A 23,667-nucleotide genomic window follows, 5' to 3' on the forward strand; every position below is an offset into this window, starting at 1 on the left:
CTCAGTCACTGGGGCTGTTCTTCAGCCATCATAACAAAAAGGCAGCAGGAAGTATTTGTTCAGATCAGGACTCTAGTCCTCAAGACGTCCTGCTTCCTCTCCCTCAGCCCACCCCGGCCGATTTTCTTTTCACCCAATTAAGCAACAGAGACGTGTCCTTGCAACAAAGCCTGGGGGCTCCGTCGTCGCAGGAGAATCCCTTGATCCAGGCGGAGCACAAAGCCCATCTGGTCGGCCCAGAGGGCAGCCCTCCGCAACAGACGACAGCCCCCATCACTCCCAGCCAGCGTGGCGGGAGCTGCAGACCGCGGGGAGCGGGTGCGGGAAGCCGACCGGCCCTGGGCATGGCCGCCGGGTCTCGGCCGCGGGAGCCCAGCGGCGGGGAGCGGCCCTGGCTCTGCCCCCGGCCCGCCCGGCAACTCACCGCTCGCCCCACTTCCTCCCGCAGCGGGCCCGAGTCTCTTCCAGCCGGCGCAGCTGGGCGCGCGCGACCTCTGGCGCCTCCCCTTCTCGCCCGCGGCCGAGCGGCTTCATAAGGCGCCTCCGAGCGCAGGAGGCTCCCAGCCCCTTGGAACCGGCGGCCGGTCCGGCGCTCCGCTCCGCCTCGCTCCGCCTCCGCTCGGGCAGCCGCGCGGGTTCCGGGCGCAGCTCTCGGCCTCTCGCCTCGCGGGCTGAACCTCTGGAACCCCCTCCTCTGGAGTCGCCTCCCGCTCTCTGGCGACCCCCAGAAGCCTTTTCTCGCCCCCGTAATTTAGGTGTCCGTCTCATTTCCTTTGTTTAAGGTGACAGTTTTTGACAATCTACTGCGGAATTTATCTTTTTTTTTTTTACGACTTAAATCAAAATAGAGTACATGCTCTGGGCAGAACAATCATGTACCTGATGGGAAGCTTCATCTGATTCCTGTTTCTCCAAGTATTTTATGCTGGTCTAGATCAGCCGCGTTGGCTTCCCCTGCCTTTTTAAACTAACGGTAGACCTTGCTGTGTATTTGGGAGCTCTCTCTTCTGCCTGCCTGTCTCTTTCATCATCCATCTCTATCGAAATGTCCAGTTTGCTCTGCTCACCCCTCAGTTCTCCTTCCTTGACTTTTTCCTCCCCCGACCAGTCCTGGAATGTCACCCTCTGTGAGCATTCAGCATCCCCTTCTCCTTGCCCAGAAGTCAGCTGGTCTCTTTGCTCCTTTCAGAAGTTTTTGGGGTTGGGAGTAAAAGCTTCACCTCCTGTGCTAATCTCCAGCCTTGTAAATACTTTGCCCGGGAGCATTTCCGCCCCCGCCCCAGTCTTGCGGAGAAGGTTATCGCTTTTCCTTCGCTGACTGGCAGGACGGCGGTGCTGAGCTCAGCGAATTCCGACATCATCATCATCATCATCATCATCATCATCATCATCATCTTCTTCTTCTTCTTCTCCTTCTCCCTCTTTCTGTCTCCAGCCAAGGCGCCTTCTCCAGCTCTCACTCGCTCTGTCCCCGAGGACCGTCCCGCTGCTGCACCTGCTTCTGTCCGGCGCCCTTTGGGGAAAGAAAGAGGAAGGCGCTGCTGGGATGGCCACTGTGGGTGACCTGGCCGCCTTCAAGGCACAGACGCTGACCTTCAGCCTGTGGGATTACGGCGTCTTCGGCCTCATGCTGCTGGTCTCCACAGGCATCGGCCTCTTCCACGCACTTTCCAAGGGCGGCCAGAAAACCTCCGAGGACTTCTTCACGGGCAGTCGGAGGATGTCGGCCCTGCCGGTGGGCCTGTCGCTCTCTGCCAGCTTCATGTCGGCCATCCAGGTGCTGGGCGTCCCGGCCGAGGCCTACCGCTACGGCATGAAGTTCCTCTGGATGTGCCTCGGGCAGCTGCTGAACTCGCTCCTCACCGCCTTCCTCTTCCTGCCCGTCTTCTACCGCCTGGGGCTCACCAGCACCTATGAGGTAGGGGCTCCTGGGGGGCACGTAAGGCGGGTGGGCCCTCCTGGAAGGGGGGCTCCAAGAAGGAACCCCTGGGGGGACGGGCAGGGATCCAACTCCGTCTCAGTTGGGGGCCTCTTGCCTCGTCTCCCTCAACTAGTCGGGATTTGGGGGCGGGCGTTGCCTTTCAAGTCGGAGTTCCATCTCTGAAGTTAAAGGTTAGCGCTTGGGCACAGGCATGTGTGAGCATGCAAGGTGCGTAACGTCCTTCACTGCACAGAGACACCCAAATCGGGCCTCCTGTTGAGGGCAGGAATTGTGGCACAACCGCGTTCCCTAATCCGCGGCTGCGGGTGATGGCAGTGGGAGACCCAAAGCTGTAGCACGAGGAAAGGCTAGCTGGCACCCCACTGAAGGAGAGCCCCACAGCTCCCTTCCAGTTAAGCAGCACGTTGCGCTCACTGGAACCTGCTCCTTGCCCAGTCCCTCCCTGGAATCCCAGGGGCCCCGAGGGCCCCTCCCTGCCCAGGGCTGGAAACCGGAGGGAGGCACCCCTGGCAGATGGCTGCCCACCTCTGCTCAAAGGCGTCCAGCAAAGGGGAGCCCCCTCGTCCCCCCGCAGTCACTGGTTCCCTTCTCCAGCTGTTCTTACACTTGGGAAGGGAGATTTTTCTGACCGTCAGCTGGACGCTGCCCCCTTGGAACAAGTGAGAACCTGACCTCCCTTTCTTTGGGGTGGCATCCTTCTGGGTCTCTGAAGTGGGCATCCCTTTCTCTTTGGGAGGCTCAGCATGCGCAGCTCCTTCTGGGAACTTTCTCACCCTTTGCGGAGCCTCTTCCAGGCAGAGCCGGGTGGCTGTTTGGAGGGCCCTTCCCTTCCCTTCCCTTCCCCTCCCTGGGCCAAAGGTTTCCGCCTCAGCCCCGCTTTGGGTCCAGCCCCTGCGGAACCCAGCCAGGCTGCCTCTGCGTGGGTCTTCTTTAGCTCAGGGCCCCTTCTGGGGCCCCTGGCTGCCAAAGCCCCTTTCTGGCATCATCTATTTATTAATTATTCATTTGTACTTGCAGCCGCCTCTTCTCCTCTTTCTAGGCGGCTTACAGTAAAGACGACGAAGCACCCGCTGACCTCCTCATCTGCCCAGTAGAGCTAATAAGCACCCTAAGCAGGCAGGGCAGCGGGAAGAGGACTCTCTTTGCCCTGCCCGTCTGACTCTGTGCCAGAAAGAGAGTGCTTCCCCCCGGTGGCCCCTCTGCAGGGTCTCTACCCAGAGCACCCTCGCCCTGCTAGACAGCGGCAGGCAGGCAGATGCGCCCTGGAGTCCCAGACAAACCTTTGGCTTCTGCAACCGGGGGCAGAAGGTGGACTCTGCATCGGACGGCCGCCCGGGGTTGAGATTAGGCAGTTAATGGTCACAGCGTGGCCTTTTGCAGAAGAGGGAATGAAGGAGGCTGCAAGGAACCAGCTTTTGACTCCAGCTCCGCCAGGGACGGCTTTTTCCACCTTGGGAGAAAAACCATCAGAATGTGGTTTGATTCCAAGACATGGCTGTAAACGCAGGGGACCTAAGGAGGCCGTTCACGCGAATTGGCCGCGATCTCCGGCCTCGCGGAGGGCAGCTGCTTCTGGCACCAGATTTACTGGAGACCCCGGGGGTGGGGTGGGGTGGGGTGGGGAGAGGAGGCCCTGCTTCTGCGCAGCGGCCCCAGTGCCCTGGAATGGCCTCCCCGCCTAGATCAGGCTCCCCGCCCCCCCCGCTGGGGCTCAGGAAAGTGCTGAGCAGAGTTGTTTCTCCTCACTTCAGCACGGCGCCATCCTTCCCTTCGTGCTGTTGTTGTTCTCGCTTGTGGATTTTGCTGTTCTCCTCAGGGGTGTTGTGATGCGCCTGCTCGTCGCTAATCATACTGTGGATGTTTTAACTCTTTTGCATTGTTTTGTTAGCTGCCAGAAGTTTAATGAATAAATTGGTCATAAGTAACTCAGTGCATGCAGCCAACCCAAAAAAGCAATAGCAGCTCAGAAGAGTTTCCAGAAGAAATGCTCTGAAACGCGGGGGGTGGGGGGGTGGGGGGGTGGGCAGAATCTCGGAGAAGGGAATCCGCGCTGCTGGGAGGGGGGAGCCGCACAGGAGGGGAAGTGGGGCTGGCGTGCGCCGTCCTGACCCGCAGTGCTATGAGAGCGACTGAAAGGAACAGCTTAAGCTGGACCTGGAGCTCCACCGGTTAGCAGGGCAGCACCCCAAAAGGGGTTAAGCTGCGGTGGCAGGGCCCCCCGCTCCCCTCCAGGAACCGTGCGCAGTGCCAGTTGGGGCTGCTGAGTCTTCGGGCAGGGAGCTTACCAGGGGTGGCCTTTCCCGACAGGGAACACGGATTAGCCCCTTGGAACCCGCCTCTCACGCATCTTAAGGCGAGCATCTTAATTCCTCCAGGCCTCGGGCAGAGTGGCCAAGAGGCAGGATAAAGGGAAGAGGCAGAAAAAAGCCTGTTTTCACAGGTGTGAAAAACAGGTGTTTTCACAGGTCTGATCTCTGCAAAAATGATGCAACTTTGAGGTTAACCAATGTGGTGCTTTTATCATTATGCAAAGCATTGTACGATCTCATACGAAACGTACCCTGGAAGATTAGTGTTATAAATGCAAAACAGCTTTTTTTCTAAAGGAGGAGTATCAGAGGAAAGGGCATAAACCTTGTTGCACTGAGCTGGAATGCGCAAATACAGGTGAACCAAGCATCATACCATGACATTTCTAAATGTACCTTCTATTCAGATAAGTATTTTAAAACATATCTCATGTCCAATTGTACGTAGCTGCCATTCACATCAAGAACTCGAGGCAGGTGAAGTTGGAGCAAGGATTAGGAGAACCTTCCCGAGGGTGAGAGCTTCTTTGTCTGGGGCGGGAATAGAGCCCTCGGGGTTCTCCTGTCTCTACGTCCTCTCAGGGGGGCGTGCTTGTCCCCTGGAGTCGGGCCCCGGGGTCTTCAAATGGGGCCTGGGAAATGGCCCTCGGGGTTCTCCTGTCTCTTACCACCACGTGGGCATCCACCTCAGGGCATTCTCAGGGCTGTGGGGGGAGAGGAGACACGAGAGCCAGGGTCGGCATCCAGCTTGCATGATCTTTGCACCAGCACAAGCCCTCCGCAAGGGTCACCCCCCGTGAGCCCCTCCCCAAGGGGTCCTCGGTGGCGTCTGGCTGGGTGGGCCAGGCTGGCCAACCAGGTGCGTTCCCTTTGCCAGGGATGCGGCAGAGTGTTGGCGGACGGGGCGCCAGCGGCTTGCCCATTCTGGCCTCCCCTCTGAGCTACGGGCAACTCCCCCAGGGAGGGGAGGGGTGGCCCGAGGGGGATTGGGCGGAGGGGCAGGAGGAGATCGGAATTCACACTTCAGCTTTGCGGCAGAGGAAGCAGAAATTATAGATTGTTTTCTGCAGGTTGAACGATCAACACTAGGATAAATATTGGGTTGGGTTGGGTTGGGTTGGGAAGGAAGTCCCCCCCCCCCAGTGTCACGAGATCGGGGCAAACGAATTTTTGGCATGGCCTGGTCTGTGTAAACAAGGAGGGCTGGTCGTTCCTCTCCTGGTAAACAGGCTCGGTTTGATCCCCTTTGGGAGGTTGACCAGGTGTGATCAGGTGGCGTGTTTGCTCTTCTCCTGCTTGAGTCCCAGGGAGGAGGGGTCAGAGTCCGCAGTTGGTGCAGGGTGCCTGGGGGACCCTGGCCTGGGGAGGGGGCGGAGGCGCCCGGGGGCGATGCCTGCCTTTTCACCCCGAGGGGCTTCCAGGTCTCAGGCTGAGCTGTGGATAACCAATGGAAGAGCAGAGGTGTTTTCCTAGCTTATCTCGGGCCGCAGGAGCCAGCGTATTCTTGGCACCCAGCGCAGGGCCTGACCCACTTCTCCGTCAGCAAACAGCCAGCAGCCTGGAGCCTTTGTGGGGCTGTGATTGTGGGTCTGGAACAAGGCAATCCAAAACACACCTCTATTTGTCCGGGAAGATGGGTCGGCAGCCTTCACCTTCCCATGAAAGCACCTGGGCATCTCCCCCGGTGCTAAGGCAGCAGAAGTGGGGATTTTGTGGCCCAGGCCTCGCCCCTTCTGCAGAGACCCATCCAAAGGGTCCGGCTGGGCTGGGTCCAAGCCAGAGCGGGCACTGGGGCTTTTTCTGGAGCCCTGAGCAGAACAGGAGGCGCAGCTACCACCTCTCCCGTCCCAGGTCCGGGGCAGGGAATTATTTGACCTCACGAAGGGGCACGGTGCTGGCCTGCTAGAGCCTTGATCCAGCTCCAGCAGTCTTTTTGGCCTGTGCGCGCGCACTCCCCCCGCCCCGGCTCAGAAACAGCAGAGATGCCCCAGAAATGAGCTCTTTGTGGGAATCTGCTCAGGCCTCGGTTGCAGCTAGCAGTCCCAGGTGCTGCTGCAGAGGCTTCAAGCGGGGCTCTGGGTACATTCAGGGTCTCCCTGTCAGTCTGACAGGCGGGGAAATGGAGAGGCTGCGCTTCCCCCTTCCCCCCAGGCCACTCTTCTGCTTCTGTGCAGTGAGGCAGCATGGCTAGCTGACTGGGGAAGCCTAGAGATGTTTTGCCAATTTTTGGGGGGTGGGGGCAGGGAGGCCACCTTCTCCTCCCTGTTTTAGCCAAGTCACCCTTGTGCCTCCTCTGGGGTTCAGCCATGGGCATCATTACCATGTCACAAACAAAGCAGTGTTTCTCACCTCAGCAACTCATGCTGGCTGGGGGATTCTGGGAGTTGAAGTCTACACATCTGCAAGTCGCCAAGGGTGAGAAACACTGCCCCAAAAGATGACTGGGGTTTGGGGGAATCCTTGAAAGGGCCCCCCACAACTTCTGGAGCTCCCCCCCACATGGGACTGCTGCAGAGGAGCCTTTCTGTAACTTCCTGGGCATCGTCTCCCACCCCCACCCCCCAGCAATCAGCCCTTCCCCCAGAGGAATTCCAAAACTCCCCATCTCCTTCAGGGCCCTGGCCTTGGCCAGCCGTTGCAACCTTTCACCGGCTAGTTTAGCTTTGCTGCCGCCTTCTCTCCACCCCCATCCTTGGAGGGGGGCTGTCTGAGTCAAGCCCCAGATCAAGGTTGAAAGCTGATGCCTGCAGGGCCCCCTTGTAACCCAGTTCTCTGATGGCCGCGCCACTCCTCCCCATCACTTGGGCAGACCCCCAGAGGCTGGGAGACTCTTCTGAATCCCAGCCCCGAGCGGGGCAGCCTGTGGGCCAAGCAGCCCGTGATCCTGGGGAGGAGGACTCCTGGACTGAACAGGCGTAAAGGCAGCGTGGCACATACATGTATTGCCGTGCCGGGCCTGATCTGAAGAAGGCCCTGAGTCCCCCAGAGCCCCCCCCAGGCAGAAAGCGACAAAGGGCTCAATCAAAGCTTCTGCCCCGCTGGCCGTGACTGGGCTCCAACTCCCATTGTCCTCAGGCAGATGGACGGGATGACGGAGCTGAGATCCAGCTCTGGGGCTGCTGGGGATAACTGCCATGCAGCGCCAGGGGTCTCCGTCCTCCTGCCTATATTTTGCCTGTCCCTTCAGAGCGCTCAAGGCCCCTAAGCAAAGGGACCACGTATCTTTACTGCTGTGCCCCCACTTCGTCAGACTGTAGAGCTGGAAGGTCCACCCTCCACTTGAGCATGTCCAGCGAAGGGGAGCCCCCGCCTTTCAAGGCCCCCTTGGCCCCACTTCTTGTGGGTTTGCTCCCGTTTAGGCTTGGCGTGTTCTGCAAACAACTTAGGACCCTCCCTGCCCATTGCAATCTGGCCTTTGCCTCTGCCTCCTCCTGCTTCCTGCGGTCTCTTCCCCAGAGTTAGCTGGAGGCAGGGGAGAGGCATCCCCAGCACGGCCGACAGGGATGCAAAAGTGCTCCAGCAGCCTGCAAATGCTCTCCCCTGCCCCCCCACACGTTCAGGTTGGGGCAACGTGTCCAGAGTGCTCTTGAGCCAGCTGCCTGCTGGGCCTTGGCCCTGGGCCCTGACGCAAAGGCTGCCTCCGGCAACTTCTCTGCCTACTGGAGCAGCACTGAAGGGCTTTCCAGGAGGCAGAGCCCCAGGGGGGGGGGCGGGGAGCAGTGCTGGGGGGGCAGAGAGAGCAACTCTGGAGACAAGCCTGGTACCCAGGGCATTGGCTGCCCAGCCCTCAGTTCCATCCCAAGCCCCTGAGGGTTTTGCCCAAATGACTGCTGCCAGCCAGCAGCCTTTGGCCCCCAAGTCTACTGGCCTCTCCCCTGGTCTTGCTGGGGCAGGGCTGCCCTTCCTAAGCTTGGCATAGAGTGCCCCGAAAGCGCCCCAGAGAGGTGGGCATCTATGAAAGAGGAAAGGGGGCCCCTGCCATTGGAGACGCCAGCAGGCCAAGCGTCCTAGCTCCTTCGCCTGCAGCCACTCCGGGGCTCCAAGGAGAGCCCCCCAGCCCCCCTCTGCTGGTCAGGGATGCCCCTCTTGGTGCAAAGCAGTCCTCGTGCCTCTGGGGGCAAGGCGACCCGGTTGTGCGGTTGTGTGGAAACAAGGTGGCCCCAGCAGCTCGTCTTCGCTGACTGATGGTGACGGGGCTTGAGGCTGGATCCTGCCCTCCCTCCGGGCCTTCTGTGTGCTGGGTGGGTGCAGCCTCTCCATGAGGTCCGCAGGGACAGCATTTGCCCCCCCCAAGTGAAAAGCGGCTTGGGGAAGGCCTAGATTGGGGTAAGTGACTGGGAGTGTTCCAGATGCTGCTGAACTACCACTCCTAGTGTCCCCTAGGCCCGGCCGGCCGGCCAGGCTTCCCAGCCCAGCTGTGTGACCTCAGGGAGCCAGGTCTAAAGGGGCAGACGGACAAATCCTCCCGGAGGCCATGATAGCTTAATGAAGCCCCCACGCGCAAAAGCAGCCTATCCCCAGAGCCAGAAAACCTAGCACAGGACTCGGCTAGTTCAGGCCCAGCCAGATTTTTTTGCGGGGGGAGGGGCTGTTCTGCAATCACCGCGAGCCGATGGGATCAGCTGGGATCAGCCGGGCCGGAAGTGCGTTGGGCCCGATCGCCCGGAGGCTTATCAGGAGACCAACATCCACGGGCAGGGAGCGCTCTGGGTGCAGAAGGAGCGGAGGCGTGCGCAGTTCCCGGGCGGCTCCGCAGCAACGCAAAATCCTCTTCCCAACGTTTCCACCTTGGTGGATCCCCCAGCCCCCTCCCTGCAGGGACCCAGCCTCCCCGGGAGTTGGCTCCGCTCTTCCGATTCCTCTGGGTCGGAAGGGGGCGGGAGGGTGGCTCGGCCGGGCTCGGGGCCCCAGCAGCTCGCTGCCGAAGGCGAGGGGAGAGAGAGGAAACTGCGGGGGGGGGGTTCCTGCGGCAGGTGGGCCTCTTGAAAGCACCACGCCGCCAACCAGCCCGCCGGGTCTACGTGCAAAGTCCTCGTCCTGAGCGCGCGCGGCCGGACTCCGCCATCCGCCTTCCCAAAGCGCGCGGGGGCTGCGCGGTGGTGCCAAGCAGGGCTCCGTCCGCGCGCGCTGCGCTGCGCTGCGCTGCGCTCGGAAGGCGGAGAGCCCGCGGGGAGCAGCTGCGGAGCGAAACCGCTGAGCGCTCAGCCGCGGGAGGCGTTTGATCGCGACGCGCCCGGCGGAGAACGTGCCGGACTGGGGCGGCCTGTACCGAGCGCCCGGCGGCCCGGCCCAGCTGCAGCCCCTGCGGCGGTTTTCAGCTGTCCGATGGGAGCGGCCCCAGAGCCCCGCCCCGACGCGCGCCTTGCGGGCTCGGGGCATCGGGTCCCGCGCGGCGGGCGGGCGCGCCGCCCTGAGTGGGCCGACTCGGGAGGAGGATGGCCCCCCAGCGCAGGCAGGGGCGGTTTGGCCTCCGACCGCAGGAATCTCCCCGTTTTGCTATCATTCTTTTCTCATTCTTCCAGTCTTAAGCTTGTTTCGGTCTGATGATGATTTTACTCACACTCTAGCCCGCCTTTCGTTCCTGAGCTCAAAGTGAGATGCAGAGCAGTCCCTCCCCTGATTTTTCCCCACCCCAGCAACCACCCTGTCAAGCAGGCTGGGCCCAGAGAGAGGGACTGGCTCCAATCCCCCTAGGGAGCTTCCATGGCTGAGGGGAGATTTGAACCCAGCTCTCCTCAGCGCCAGTCCAGCACCTTCCAGGCCTGCTTTCAATATTTTTAAGTCAGTGTATCAGGAGACGATGCAAAACTAAAGGTGCACTTTCTCTAGTATACAGCACCCCCCCCCCCACATGCTTTGCACAATCTTAGGCATCTAGTTTAGTGGGCGCTGCTGGGGTCTCTTTAACAGAAAGGTGGGGGGTCATTGGTCAGTTCCACCAATAGCAGGCCTCTGAGAACAATGGCCGTACTGGTCTTTGGGAGCCCCACAGCTCTGCGTCTTGGATTCATATTTCTGCAATAATCTTCAGATCTTCTATCTTAAAAAATGTCTGTTGAAACGATTGGTTTTAAACACATTTCACCCCAAAGTGCTGCAGTTTTAACTAATGTGCTCCCCAAGTGTACTTTTTAAAAATCCATTCTGACCCTCTCTTAGTCAGATGGATCTCACGTCACTGGCAAAGGGTAAAAGCACATGGATTCCCAGCTTCCAATCTGCTCCTCAGCAGGGTGGGGGGAGGGGGATGTCCTTTTACGTGGGATGTTACACTGGAGGGGTGGTTGGCATTTATGACAGTGGCCTTCACTCCGGGATCCAGAAGCACCTGGCCACGTGTTCGGTCCTGCCCCGTGTTTGGAGCAGCCCAAAGTGCTTTGATCCAAAAGCAGTTTGGACAGGGCATCCAGCACCCAGTGAGACCCTTTCGTGGAAGGGTTTGGCCTTGCTAAAGACCTCGGGAGGAGCTTTCTCTTCTCCATCTTGTCTTGGCAGTACCTGGAGATGCGGTTCTCCAAGAAAGTCCGCCTGTGTGGGACAATCCAGTACATCATTGCCACGGTAAGTCCTGAGGATTGTGGCTGGCCTGCAGTGGGCAGTCCCCTCCGAGAGAGCTGCAACGTCCCCCGAGGGTTTCTGCCCAGAGCCTTTCTCGGCCCTCCTGGGAGGAGAGGCGGTGTTGGAGCTGCAGCCATCTGCGTACAGAGTGTGTCCTGACGCGCTGTATGGTCTGAAAGATGTAAGGTCCAGCCCTGCTGGTCAGAGCTGGCCAAAACAAGAAAAGAAACTGCCCCTCACCCAGCCCTGACCCTCAATGCCTCTCCCTCTGGGTGGCGCCCCCCACCCCCCAAATCAAGTAGGATTCTAGCCTTGGGGGTTCTGAGAAAAGAGCTGGTAGAAAGAGGAGCCTCTGCACGACCGGCAGTCCAAGAACCTTTCCCATCTTGGAGTGGCAACGTTGCCAGGTTGACGTGCTGCTCTTGTGGACAAGCCGAGGCATGGTGTTCAGTGCCACCCCACCACAGCCCTTCCCACATCCCTTCCCTCCTCAGCTTTGCAGATTTTAGAAGCTTTATGCTCCCCATCTTTGCCTCCCTCAGATCCTGTACACAGGCATTGTCATCTATGCCCCTGCCTTGATCCTCAACCAAGGTAGGTCCCACCTGTTCTCCTGCACTCTGAACCCGGACTCTCCCTCTACCGGGTTCGCACAGCCCCGCTCCTTAGTCAGCTGAAGACCAGTGGCTGACCCGGGTCATGGCAGGCCTCCCAAAATGCTGATGGGTGTTGTATGCATGTGCGTGCTGGGGCAAGGTCCGGGTTCCTTGGGTTCTCCTCTCCATGGATTGTGGCAGCTCAGAACGTGGGATCCCCTGTGGCTCAGTTAAGCAGTTATGCAAAGGCAGTTCCTGAGCTCAGGATCCCTTCCTGGCAGGGGGTGGATCGGAGAGACCTGGTGCAAACCCTCAACTCCATCAGATCTGATTTGGTGGATTTTAAAACCTCGGCCTGAGCTGATCTGATTCGGAAAGTTGCTTGGATCTGGAAAAGGCCTTTATTTGGAAGCCTCTGATCTGATTCAATGATTTGATCCAGAGATTCGACTGGATCACGTTTCGCCGTCAGACCTTTGCAGAGCTCTAGCGCTTAGCCCTTAGTAAGGCTGCTGAAAACGCCAGCCTCACCTTCCCCACGCTTGTAAGAGACGCTGGCCTTGGAGCGGCTGTGCCCGCCAACTCTTGTGCTGGGGACAGTAAAGTGAGAGAAGGCATTTCTCTCTCTCTCTCTCTCTCTCTCGCTCTCTGCTTTAAGAGGAAGCCAGGGGACTCCTTGGAAAGGGGAAACCCTTCGTGGGAAAAGTCTCTGAACAGACCCCACGCCGTCACTGTCTTCCTCTTTTTTTCAGTGACCGGTCTGGATATTTGGGCCTCCCTTCTCTCCACGGGCACCATCTGCACCTTTTACACCACCATCGTGAGTCAAGGGGAAACTGCCTGTGGCCGCTTTCTCCTCTGGCCCTTGCCCCCCCAGGAAGAGGCTTGGGGGTCTGGGCATCTGCGCTTCCCCCCTCTCCTTTTCCTGCCCTTCCCTCCTGCCGAGAACCCTTGGCTTGGAGAGCTCAGCAATTCTGGAAAAGTGAAGCTTGGACAGGCGCCTCAGAGCTGGCTGAGCTGCCAAGAATCCCCCTCTCTTCCAGGGTGGGATGAAAGCGGTCATCTGGACAGACGTCTTCCAGGTCTTCGTCATGCTCTCCGGCTTTGTGGCCGTCTTGATCCAAGGCACGCTCCTGGCTGGGGGGCCGGGCCAAGTCCTCTCCATCGCCTACAACCACTCCAGGATCAACTTGGGAGAGTAAGTCGTTGCTTCCCGCAATTTGGGATTAGCGCCAAATGTTTGCATGCAGCAACTGCCGATTCCCCCAAATTCCCACTTTCTGTTCCTCACATCTGGGCTGGTGGGGGGAGGGCTTGGTGAGTCGGGGTACGCATCTCCCACTAAGGCAACTGAGCAAATGGGGGGTCAGTTCGGTTTGACACTGCACTGAAAGGAGGGAAGGGTGGGCCCCAGGATGCCTAATGGGGTCCTTTTCAGTGGAAAAGCCACCCTGTTTCTTGCCTTGCTCCTGCCTGAATCTCCCAGCACTAAGTTTCAAGGTGGGCCCCTTAGATCTATTTTTTAAATGGGGGGGGGGGAATTTGCATTCACTGGAAGTCAGACAGATAAGTTCCTTTCTAAGAAGTATCAGGCTGCAGCACCTTCCCCCGGGAACCCCTATTTCCCGTGTGTGTGTGTCCAGAACTCAGTGAGGTCTAGCAACACTGCGCTTGGTACAGCAGGTACACCGGGGGGGGGGGCACTCCTTCCTTCTAACTCTCTCTCTGGGGCCCCTCCAGCTTCAGCCTGGACCCCCGCAGCCGTTACACTTTCTGGACCTTTCTTTTTGGAGGGACATTGGTTTGGCTGTCCATGTACGGGGTCAACCAGGCCCAAGTCCAGCGCTACGTGGCTTGCAAGACGGAGAAAGAGGCGAAACTGTGAGTTGAGCGAAAGAGCTTGGCTTCCACCCCACGTCTGGAAATTCAGCAGATCAAGGGCCGGGTGCAACCTGGAGGGCCCCAAACTGGGAAAGGTTGAGTCCCCCCTCCCCCCTCCCTGCACCTCAGGTGTCGGGCGGCCTTTCCCAGGCCACCGGTCTCCTGCCCGCCTGCCCGCCTGCCAGCCCTGATTGCGGCTACTCCAGAAGCAGCACCTGGAGTCGTGGCAAAGCCGAGCATGGTGGCCCCCTTGCCGTGCCTTTGGGCCTCCGGAACAGGCCGGGCCGGCTTGGCCGGAGCCCAAACAGCTACCGTCCTCCCAGGCAGTTGGCGAGACTGCAGCCCTCCTTATCGCCTGCAGCCGGTTCCCGGCTTCCAGTTCTTTTCTTCCCCTGCTGCTGCAGGTGTTGGCAGAGTGGCAGCCACGCCCCAGCCAGTTGCCTCCCCTTTCCTCCACCTGAGTGTGTACACACATGGCCAGGCAGCTGGTGGCCTCCTCAGGAGCCCCCCCGAGCTCACGGGGGTCATAGGGCTATCGGCCTGAGCCGATAAAGGGAAGTTTTCCTTCTAGGCCGGGTGCTCTGGACCATGGGTCACCGAGGCAGAGGGGAGATGGGGGGGCAGTGAGGGAGAGCGGCCTCCCTTGAATCTGCAAAGGGCCGGTCTTCCCAGCCCCCGCCCCCGAGTCTGACTGGAGGCCTTCTCCATGTCGTGGGCAACTGCGTAACTTTAAGATTACCGTCCTCGTGGTTCTGAAGAAAGAGCTGACCAGGCTCTTGGGGGTCCATTTTGGGCAGGTGAGCAGGAACTGCTGTTGGGGAGGACAACTCAGCCCTGAACCTGGCACTGGCCGATCAAAGTCAGCATCTGTGGGGTGAGGTGGGGGCACATCATGCAAACGGTGGGAGTTACACGATTTGCGCTGCCTGGGTCATTGTGCGCACGATGTGCGCAACGGCTTCTCCTGGTATCCCCGGAGACTGACTTAGAGCAGGTGCTCGGTGGGGCCTTTCCGTGAGATGCACAAACTCTCTTGTTCATGGACCCTCCAGTGTTCACAGAGGCAGTTGATGTGTTATGCGTGAAAGAAGTGCTCCTGCGGCCGGCTGGCTAGGAGAAATCTGCCTGCTGATCCAAGGGCCAGGTTCCTCCCAGCGGAGGCTTAATTTCTCTCCTTGCTCCTCTGCTCTCCCCCACCACCCCTCCAGCGCCCTCCTCGTCAACCAAGTGGGCCTCTTCGTCATTGTCTCCAGCGCAGTGGGCTGTGGCATTGTAATGTTTGCTCTCTACAAGGACTGTGACCCGCTCCTGGCCGGATACATCTCGGCGCCTGACCAGGTACCAGTCCCTTCACCAGTGACCATGGAGCGTGGCAGAAGAAGCAGGGAGGGAGTTTGGACGGGCAAAGGGAACTCAGAGGAGAGTTACATGAGCCGACCAAAACAGAGCGCCAAGGGACATGGAGGGCACCTGGCAAAAGTGGTCCTCAGTGGAGGAGCCTGGGGGCCCAAGAGCAGGCAGATGCCAAGGCCACTTGTTTCCTTGCGCCAGGGGGCTTTGCCTCACCCCCCCCCGGGCGAAAAGAGGCAAACCCAGATTGTGCCACTTATGTGGTCCCAGGGCTGAAGGCTGGTCAGCGGAGGCGAGAAATCAGGGCAGACCCCTTCCCTCTCACTGCCCAGAGCTGATCCTGGGGGTTCTGCCCAGGATCACCCAGCCGCTCACAAACCCCACAAGGCCCCCGGATCTCACTCAGGCTCCTTCGTCATCCTCTGCCCGTTGCAGAGACCCTCCCTGGTTTTCGCTGGTGAGTCACGTGAGCTCTTCTCCAAACGGCGCCCCAGAGCCAGGAAGGATAAGAGAGAGCTCAGATCGTCTCCCATTTGGCGTGAATCACCTTGAGCTTCTTCCCTTGTCTGCCCCCCATGCGCAACTGCGCCACCCAGCTGGGGAGCAGCCGCCAAGGGGGGCTTTGTGCCCCTCCGACTCACGGCTGCTTCTTCTCCATCCCCAGTACATGCCCTACCTGGTCCTGGACATCTTTGAGCACTCCCCCGGGGTGCCCGGCCTCTTCCTGGCCTGCGCTTACAGTGGAACTTTGAGGTCAGTCTGATCTGCTCCCCACAAGGCCAGTGCCTTTTGCTGGGCACTCGAGGGTCGCCTTCCTCTGTAGGGAAGTCAAAAAAGTCAAGATGGCTGCAACAGTGCAGTCAAAGCTCCACCTGCTACATATGTGGCACACGTAAGAAAGAGGTGGAACTTTGATGGAACTGTCGCGGCTGCCATCTTGACCATTCCCTGCGGACACCCGTGCTCCCCAGCTGGACCTTGCACAGCAGCCAGATCAGAGCCCCCAGGGCTGGCTGGGAACATCTCCCCTCTCTCTCCCGGGGATTTGTCAGACCCTTTCCGTGCCCTGTACCAGGTGCCAACAAAGCTGAGCGGGGGAGGGAGAAGGTGTGGGTTGCCGGGCTGCAAGCCGAGGGGCGAGTGGAGCCCAGCGTGACCTCGGCCACAGCCCGGGAGCCCTTCCCCATTCATTGCTTATAGGAAGCTCCTTGTTGCGCCGCCAGCACCTCTGCCCTCCGTCTGGGGCCTTTTCGGGGCCTGCCCAGGCCTTTGGCGTGGCGGGCAGAGGCTTTGCCCATGGCCCCAGGCTCCCACCAGGCTGCCCTGACGCCCTCTCGCCCTCCTCTTCTGCAGCACGGCTTCCACCAGCATCAATGCCATGGCGGCCGTCACTGTGGAGGACCTGATCAAGCCGAACATGCCCACCCTGTCGCCACGGAAACTCACCCTCATTTCCAAGGGGCTCTGTGAGTGGCAGGCGGGGGACTCCCTGGAAAGGGGGTGCCCTATGAGGGCCGAGCTCCCGCCTTCCCTTTCTCTGGGAGGAAAAACAGAAGAGGGAGGGGTGCAAACGTCAAGGCCCAAGGGGTTGAGAGCCCCCTCCCCAGCTTCTGGGGAGAAGGCAAGGGAGGGTGCATGAAGCTTGCCCAGAAACTCCCTAATCTGGGGGTGGAGCAGCAGGGGAGCGGGTCACGGGTACTGCCAGAGAAACAGAGCTGGGCACCCTTAGTCTGCAGACAGCAGGTCGGAGGGGAGGTAGGATAGCAGTGAGAATATCTGGAGGGAGCAGACTTATCCTCTGTTGCCCGAGGGCAGGATCAGAACCAGCGGGTGAAGCGTACCGGAAGGAGGCGCAACAGGCTGCCACGTGAGGTAGCGAGTTCTCCTTCACCAGAGGCCTTCAGAGAGAGGCTGGGGGGCCATCGGTCAGAGATGCTCTCCTGGATCCGGCATTAAACGGGGAGGGACTAAGGGACCTCTAAGGTGCTTTGAAAATCTCAGGCGTTTCTAGCTATCGGGAAGCTCCGAGCGCCACAAACTCTCGTTCCTGAAGGGGCCGCTGGGTTTGTCCCTCCGCAGAGACCCCTGCACCGCTTTCGACGCAGCCCAGGTGAAGCGGTGCAGGGGTCTCTAAGCCAGAGTTTCTCAACCTCAGCAGCTTTAAGAGGGGTGGACCAACCCCCCGAATTCCCTAGAATTTTGTTTAAACAGCCCTTGGGTAGTGAGTGGTGTGATATTGCTCACCAGCTGCACATAAGAGAGTAGTTTCTCCAGTGCATCGAACACACACACACGCACAGAGTTCTCCTCTGCTTTCAGCTGAGCAGAGTCTGTGTGTCCCGTTTCCTTTTAGCCTTAATCTACGGCACCGCCTGCATCACGGTCGCAGCTCTTTCGTCCTTGCTGGGAGGCGGCGTGCTGCAGGTAACGCAGCTCTTCCTGGAGAGCAAGCCCCCCCACCCCCCCGCAACGCCTCCCTCCTCCGCTACCCGTTTTGCACCCGGCCATCAATTCCTTCGGATCTGATCCGATCTGACAGTTCCCTCTTCTGCTTCTCCTAACAGCAGCACAGACCCTCCCTGGAACTGCCCATCCAGGGAAATGCCATATGGGGGGCCGGGGGGTCAGATGGAAGGACTGCCATTCTCTGAATCTGGGGGGTCTATTTATAAGCACTTTAGCACAAGGATGGGAGCAGCGGTGAGGTTTCCTGGCCCTGAGCCTCCCTCGGGGCCCGACCCCACCCCAATGATGGCTGCATCTTTTGACGCCCCCCGTAACCTTTGGTGAATGAACTGGGCACATGGCTGAAGGGAGTCCAGCCACTCTTCTTCCCCCACAACACCCCTCCTCCCTTCCCTCGGTTCCCCTTCCGCTCTGCCCCATCACCATCCCCAACCCGGGGCCCGCGTGTCTTGGGGGAGAGAGCCTGGCTCTCGGCCGGTAACAGCGAGGATACCCCTGATTCTGATGCCCCACCTCCTTTGCTTCTTGTGCTTCTCTGGCAGGGCTCCTTCACAGTCATGGGGGTCATCAGCGGGCCCCTCCTGGGCGCCTTCATCCTGGGAATGTTCATTCCTGCCTGCAACACTGTGGTGAGTCCCACCTGGAGGAAGGCTGGTGGTCTGCCAGGTTCTGGCCAGCAGAGAGTGGCAACAGCAGTGGGGCGGGGGGGCAAGGGCAAGATCCAGGCCTCAGAGTCCAGCGCAGCTGCTGCACGTGTGCTCCTGGGAGGTGTGTGGGGGGGTTGTTCTCTCAGGTCTTGCTAACCTCCCAAAAAATTCCCTCCCAGGTGTTCCTCCTTTCTTTGCAAGCAGTGCAGACGGAGGGACCATTTTGGACTCTTGGGGTTGGGGGGAAATCAAGAAGCATGAGGAGAGGCCAACCTGGCAACCTGCCTGGAAGAGCCGAGGCCCCCCTCTTTCCTTCAGGCTGGAGTGTTCCTGGGGCTTGGGAGGAAGCAGTTCTGGGTGAGCCCATTCCTGCCTCGCTGCAGAGTCAGCTGTGAAATAAAGAAGCAGGTCCCGTCCCCCGTTTTTGCACCCAGGCCTCCTCCCCAGCAAGCCCAGACTTGGCTGGGGTCAGTCACAGGCTCCTCTTCTCTCCCAGGGGGTTTTTTCCGGCCTCGGCGTTGGATTTGGCCTCTCCTTTTGGGTAGCTGTGGGGGGCACCCTCTACCCGCCCAGCGCTGATATCATGGGTGTGCTGCCCTCCTACGGAGACTTCTGCCCGCTCTACAACGTCTCCCAGGGGGCAAACAGCACTCTGGTGTATGGGCCGCTGCCCCCACTGCCCCCCTCTGAACAGCCAGAGAGGTGAGTGGGAAGGGCTGAAGGAGGCCCAGCGCCGAGCTGGGCATGGGAGGAGAAGCCCGTCTCGCCCTGCCCGAAGAGCCGCGATCCGAGGCTGGCTTCCCCCGGGCACCCTTCCGACCCTCCCCAAGGATCTTCTCTGGGTTTTCTCCTTGCTCCCTCCTGGCACACTCTGTGGTTTAACTCCTGTGCCCTTCCCTTCCATTCCTTCACCCCCTTGCTCACACAATAGGCGAAAGGGGGCTTTCCCACGCAGAGGCCTTCCCAATCTGTGGGGACTGCAAACCCCAGAATCCCCAGCCAGCGGGGTAGGGAATGTTGGCTGCTGCGTGCTGTGAAAAATTACGAGGAGTTTCCATGTTGCTATTGTGCCAGAGCAGAATGACCAGGGTTAGGATGTGGTTTGCCCAGAGCCAAGCCAAGCCTCTGGAGGACACAGCTGGGTGGGCCAACGGACCGACGGCATCCGGTTGTTTCTGACGCATCTCACAAAGTGGTCTCCCCCGCAGGCCGGCCATCGCAGACAGCTTCTACGCCATTTCCTACCTCTACTACGGGGCCTTGGGAACCCTCACCACGATCGCTGCCGGGGCCTTGGTGAGCTGCCTGAGAGGTAACCAGACGGGCAGTGGGTTGGCAGTGGCTCAATGCGCAGACGTAGGCCACCCTTTCGGAAATGGGTCTGGGTGCGATATCTAACGCGTCTTTAGGTAGGGTAGAGCTGATACGGTGTCATCTACAAAGGGCGTCACCCACCGTTCCCTGGTGGCACACGGGTCCTCCCCATCTGCTGCTCGCGGACCCTTCGGGGGGCAGAAGAGCCAGAGATGCTGCTGGATTCCTGCACCCGGCAGGGGGGTGGCGTGGATGAGCGGCCCTCGGGTTTTGTGAGATACAGGGCTGGGAGGGTCAGTGGTGGGCGCCTCCTTGGTCTGCAGAAGGCTGCAGGTCCAGTTCCCATCAGCCTCTGAAGCAAGAGGTATCTGGCCCCAGGACGGACCAGGCCTTTCCTTCCTGGCACCGGGCCAGCTGGAGGAGCCACGCTTGGCAGCCCGAGGGCGAAAAGCCGCTCTCTGCTCTTAGATGGAGGAGGTTCGGCTTCACGGTGGAGCCAGCGCCCTCCAGCAGCTGCTCCGCTCTGGGAGAAGCAGCATCCGCAGCTGGCCTTCTGCCCTTCAGACAGCACCCCCCCCCGTCCCCGAGATAACTCTGCTGTGCGAGACCCTCGGTCCCATCGCCCGTCCCTCTCCCGCCTCCTGCTCCACCCCCAGGCCCTGCAGCCCCCCATTTCCAGGCAGCGGGCACAGGCCCTCACGGCTCCCTGCGCAAGGCTGCCCTCGCTCGGATGGCCTCAAACAAGGGGGAAAGGGCCCTTAAGCCCGCCTGGCTCTGGGCTGGGGATGGGACCGAGGGCCATCGCACAAAGAAAGGTGCTTTGGGAGCACCTCCGAAGCTCTGCCCCCCACCGCTGCTGGGACCACCCGCCCTGCAGAACAGCCCCTGTCCTGGGGCTGCTGCTCTGTCCATCGGCGGACTTTGGGGCCTGCCCCAAAGCGCGGCTGCTCGCCTGGGAAGCCTCTGCTGCAGAGCACCGGTTCCCGAGGTGGGGCACCTGCCGGAGGGCCCCACCCTCAAGTGAGGAAGGCAGGGCTTCTCTGTCGTGGCCCCGCCCCAGCATGTGCCGCCCCTGGAGAACATCTGCCCCCCCCACTCCTGGTTTCTTGGCAATGCCTCAAAGTGTCTTTGGAGATGTCAATGCCAGTTGAGGATGTGGCTTACGTTTTTGTTTTTTTTAATAGTATTTTATTGAGATTTTAAGATTACAAAATTAAAAGTTAGAAATGAAAAAGAAAATTGAAAATACAAATTATAAAGAAAAGGAAAAGAAAAAGTGAGAAAAAGTAAAGAAAAGGAAAAAAGACATGAAAAATAAATAGCTTCCAATCTATCTCTGGTCTTAAGAATAATAAGAGTGTCATAAGTGCTAGTTTTTAATGCATTAAATAAGAATGATTCTTTGTCTAAATATATCCCATTACATTTATAATCTAATCTTCAAATCCCCATGCAAGCTTCACCCCACCTGCATTTTGCAAATAGTCCATCAATGGTTTCCATTCTTTAAGGTAGTAATTGTTTGAGTTTTCTTTTAATAAGCAAGTCAGTTTGTCGTTTTCTGCCATGTCCATCGTTTTTAACACCCATTCTTGTATTGTGGGTAGTGTCTGGGTTTTCCAAAATTGTGCATACAGAAGTCTTGCTGCGGTAATCGTGTATTGAGTAATTCTAATAAGAGAGGACGCGGCTTATGTTTAGTGGTTGTTCACCTATCCTGGGAAATGGCTTTTCGCTGAGAATCTTCTGCTAACCGCCCGGGGCCACCAGAGCCCGTTTCTTCCATGCTCAGCTGCATGGGGGGGCCCAGCCAAAGGCAGAGCCTCTTCTCCACATGCAGAAAGCCCTGCCTGCTCGGAGGACCCAGGATCTGACGGCCAAAGGGAGTTTCCGATGGTCCTGGAAGCAGCTGGGCCTTTGGTGGCGCAGGTGCTGAGCGGGCAGGCCTGCCCTTGGCTTGGACTCGCTTCCTCACGTCTCTGGATTTTATTTCAGGGTCTGCTGGCGAGGACAGGAAACGGCCGGGGGTGCTGTGGTGGGACGTCATGAAGAAGCCATTGGACAAGGTACGGAGGAGGACAAGGGGGCCTGGGAGCTGGGGTGGCCGGGGAATTCTGGGAGTTGAAGTCCACACAACTTAAAGTGGCCAAGGTTGAGAAACTCTGTTCTAGGGAATGGTGGATGAAGCCCCCCTCAGCTCTGAAAGTTGGAGAATCCATAATTCCTCTAAGAAGGTCATTGGGAATGCTTTGTCCCCCTCCCCCTCCAAAATATCCTGTGCAACTTCAAGTCCAGGCAGTCTCTCCTGCACCCACTTCCCTCTCCCCACCCCCTGCACCCCTTGACGGCTTTAGCAAAAGTGGCACCGGTTCCTTTGTTATCCCCAAATAACATTCGGGGTCGTGGGCTCACTGTCTCAATGCCCCAGGTGGACTTTTTTCCCTTGGGCTGCTCCAGAGTTTCACGGGATCATCCTTCTGGATTTCCAATAAAAGGAAGGCAGGGCCGGGAAAGTGGCCTGGGGGCTGTTGGCCTGGGGGCTGGTTCCTTTGCTCAGGGTGCCCAGAGGCAGGGAATTCACACTGGTTTCCTTTGCTCTCCCCGAGCAGAGCTGGAAAGAGACTTCTTCTGCCAGACCTCCAGAGCCGTTCTTGGCTCCTGGACAAGCTGAAGGTTGGCATGACTTGGTTGGGTGGGGAAGGCACCATGGCTTACTCCCGCTCTTCTGCTGTCCCCTGCACAGGCCCCCGGGGACTCTCCCGAGCTCCAGAAGAAGGCCTTCGACCCAGTCTCCCTGGTTCTTGGCTTCGAGGCGGAGGAGAAGACTCTGCTGGCCAAGGAGGAGATGGCCCTGGCCAAGGGCTCCGAGGAGTCCATCTGTGCGTGCAACGCTTTGGACCACGGCTGCTTCCACCTGCTCCGAGAGACCTGCGTCTAGGGGCCGGCGGGCAGTCGGAGAGCAGAAGCTGCTTCGGGCATCCCCAGGCGGACGGGCAGCCTGACTGGTTGAACTGGGTCCTCCAAGGGATGGGCGCGAGGGTGGCCTCCCCAGGCAGACGGAGCCGCAAGTGCTTCGCCGGGGCTGTTTATCACCCCAATTTGCCTTGCGCCAGTAACTCCCGAGGGGGTGTTTCCAAAGGACATCGGTGTGGGCATGTCTGCGGGTAGAACACCCGTGCAGAAAAGAGGAAGAGGGGAGGCAGCCATTGCAAACGTTTCAATTATTCAGTCGGTTCAACGTGGATTCATAAATGCCCCTCCTTTAAACCTCCTTCTCAACCCAGACAGTCTTTTTCTCTGGTTCCTGGGGAGGAGAAACACCCTCCCCCCACACACACCGCCGCCTCCTTCCACGTCCACGTCCCAGCACTTCTGAACGGCAGCAGGCGGCACAGAGAGCCGAAGGCCTCCTTTGTTGCGCGCTTCTTGGGTTTCGTGGGTTTTCCAAGGAGGGCTGGGAGTTGCAGTCGGGAGACACGCTGGGCGTCCTCTTATCCAACGCTGGGCTTGGGGTAGGCAGAAGCATCCAGGGAGAACTTTGCACCCACGGGCGTTGCTGTTGGGGGCGTCACAAAGGAGCCAGGCCCAAATGCCTTCTGCCGATCTTTGATCCAGCTCGGCTTCAGGAAGGAATTGTTTCCTGGAGAAGATGCAGAAAGGGGTCTGCTGCCATTTCCCCAGGAGGACATTTGAGACCCTCTAGTGCAGTGCAAAGTGACAAGTGGGCGGAGGCGGGCAGAGGAGGTGCCCGAGCTGGGGAAAATCCCATGGCCTTGAAATGGCACGGGGGCAGTTCCAGGACAGACACCTGAAGGGGACACGTCTTCAGGAACCACAGAGATAAGATGTGCAATGTCCTCCCCTGAGGAGTAGCCACAGCCTAGCCACCAATGTGGATGGCTTTTAAAAGAGGGCGACCCAAGGCAGGGAGGAGGAGGAGGAGGAGGCCGCCTCTGTGGCTACTAGTCCCAGTGACCACAAGGCTCTCCAGCATACTTGATAAGAGTTGAACATCGCCCCTTGCCCTTCGGCCCTTGCTAAGCAGAAGAATGCAAGGACGGCCCTCCGGAATCCGGCCCACAGCCACCGTCCAGCAGTTTGTTCTCAAGTAGCCAGGAAGAGGCCCCTGGGGGCTCCCAAGCCGGGGGAGTTGGAGACCCCCTCCCTCCCTCCCGCCCTTGTCCCCCTGCTTTGCTCTCTGGGGTCCTGCTGCCCCGAGACTTCAAGGCCGGGAGCCCTCACCAGTCCTGTCCCCTTTGAAAGCCATGCTAGTTAGTGGCCATCTACTAACACTTCTTCTGGGAGTGAATCCCACCGGTTCCTTGTGCGCTGTGGAGTTCAGAGTGCTTCCTTCTGGCCGTTCAACTCTCCTTGCGATCCGCCTCATGGGGGGCGGGGGGGGGCTGTCTTCGTGTTCGGAGAGAGGGAGAAAACCTTCCGCTCGCTCTTTCTCCGGGCCAGGCAAGGTTTAAGCTTCTTGAACATGCCCCCTCCCTGCCCCCTTTGCTCCGTGAAAGAGCGAAAAGGCGTTTTCTCGCAGGGACGGTGTTGGAGCCCCTGATCCTCTTGCCTGCCCCCTTCCACGCCCTCCCTGGTCCTCGATA

At 59.3% G+C, this 23,667-nt stretch overlaps 1 protein-coding gene and 1 long non-coding RNA gene across 4 annotated transcripts; one reads left to right on the forward strand and one right to left on the reverse strand.

The window, feature by feature from the left end:
• Nucleotides 1-572: 572 nt before the first annotated feature.
• Nucleotides 573-22,340, forward strand: SLC5A5 (solute carrier family 5 member 5). 3 transcript variants are annotated; one of them, XM_088147358.1, is made up of 16 exons: nucleotides 573-782; nucleotides 1,436-1,918; nucleotides 10,747-10,812; nucleotides 11,352-11,403; nucleotides 12,158-12,225; nucleotides 12,449-12,603; nucleotides 13,146-13,286; nucleotides 14,495-14,624; nucleotides 15,301-15,389; nucleotides 15,990-16,102; nucleotides 16,990-17,060; nucleotides 17,645-17,731; nucleotides 18,246-18,451; nucleotides 18,958-19,061; nucleotides 21,059-21,129; nucleotides 21,807-22,340. In XM_088147358.1, exons 2-16 carry the CDS (start codon nucleotides 1,547-1,549, stop codon nucleotides 21,999-22,001), a joined length of 1,920 nt encoding a protein of 639 aa, XP_088003484.1. In that variant the 5' UTR covers nucleotides 573-782; nucleotides 1,436-1,546; the 3' UTR covers nucleotides 22,002-22,340. The 3 variants fall into 3 exon arrangements, with proteins under 3 accessions (XP_088003484.1, XP_088003485.1, XP_088003487.1); XM_088147359.1 differs by lacking the exon at nucleotides 573-782 and having other exon boundaries at nucleotides 820-1,918; XM_088147361.1 differs by lacking the exons at nucleotides 573-782; nucleotides 1,436-1,918 and adding an exon at nucleotides 4,614-4,766.
• Nucleotides 1,936-4,607, reverse strand: LOC148214845 (uncharacterized). The gene is made up of 3 exons (XR_015797329.1): nucleotides 4,228-4,607; nucleotides 3,689-3,830; nucleotides 1,936-3,392 (listed from the first exon to the last, which is right to left on the reverse strand). It is a non-coding gene; the product is annotated as an uncharacterized LOC148214845 (long non-coding RNA).
• Nucleotides 22,341-23,667: the final 1,327 nt, after the last annotated feature.

Source organism: Python bivittatus, unplaced genomic scaffold (genome assembly GCF_059951505.1).
Source record: "Python bivittatus isolate LINGU-HERP-01145 unplaced genomic scaffold, Pbiv_v1 ctg000500_np1212, whole genome shotgun sequence".
NCBI classification, from domain to species: domain Eukaryota; kingdom Metazoa; phylum Chordata; class Lepidosauria; order Squamata; family Pythonidae; genus Python; species Python bivittatus.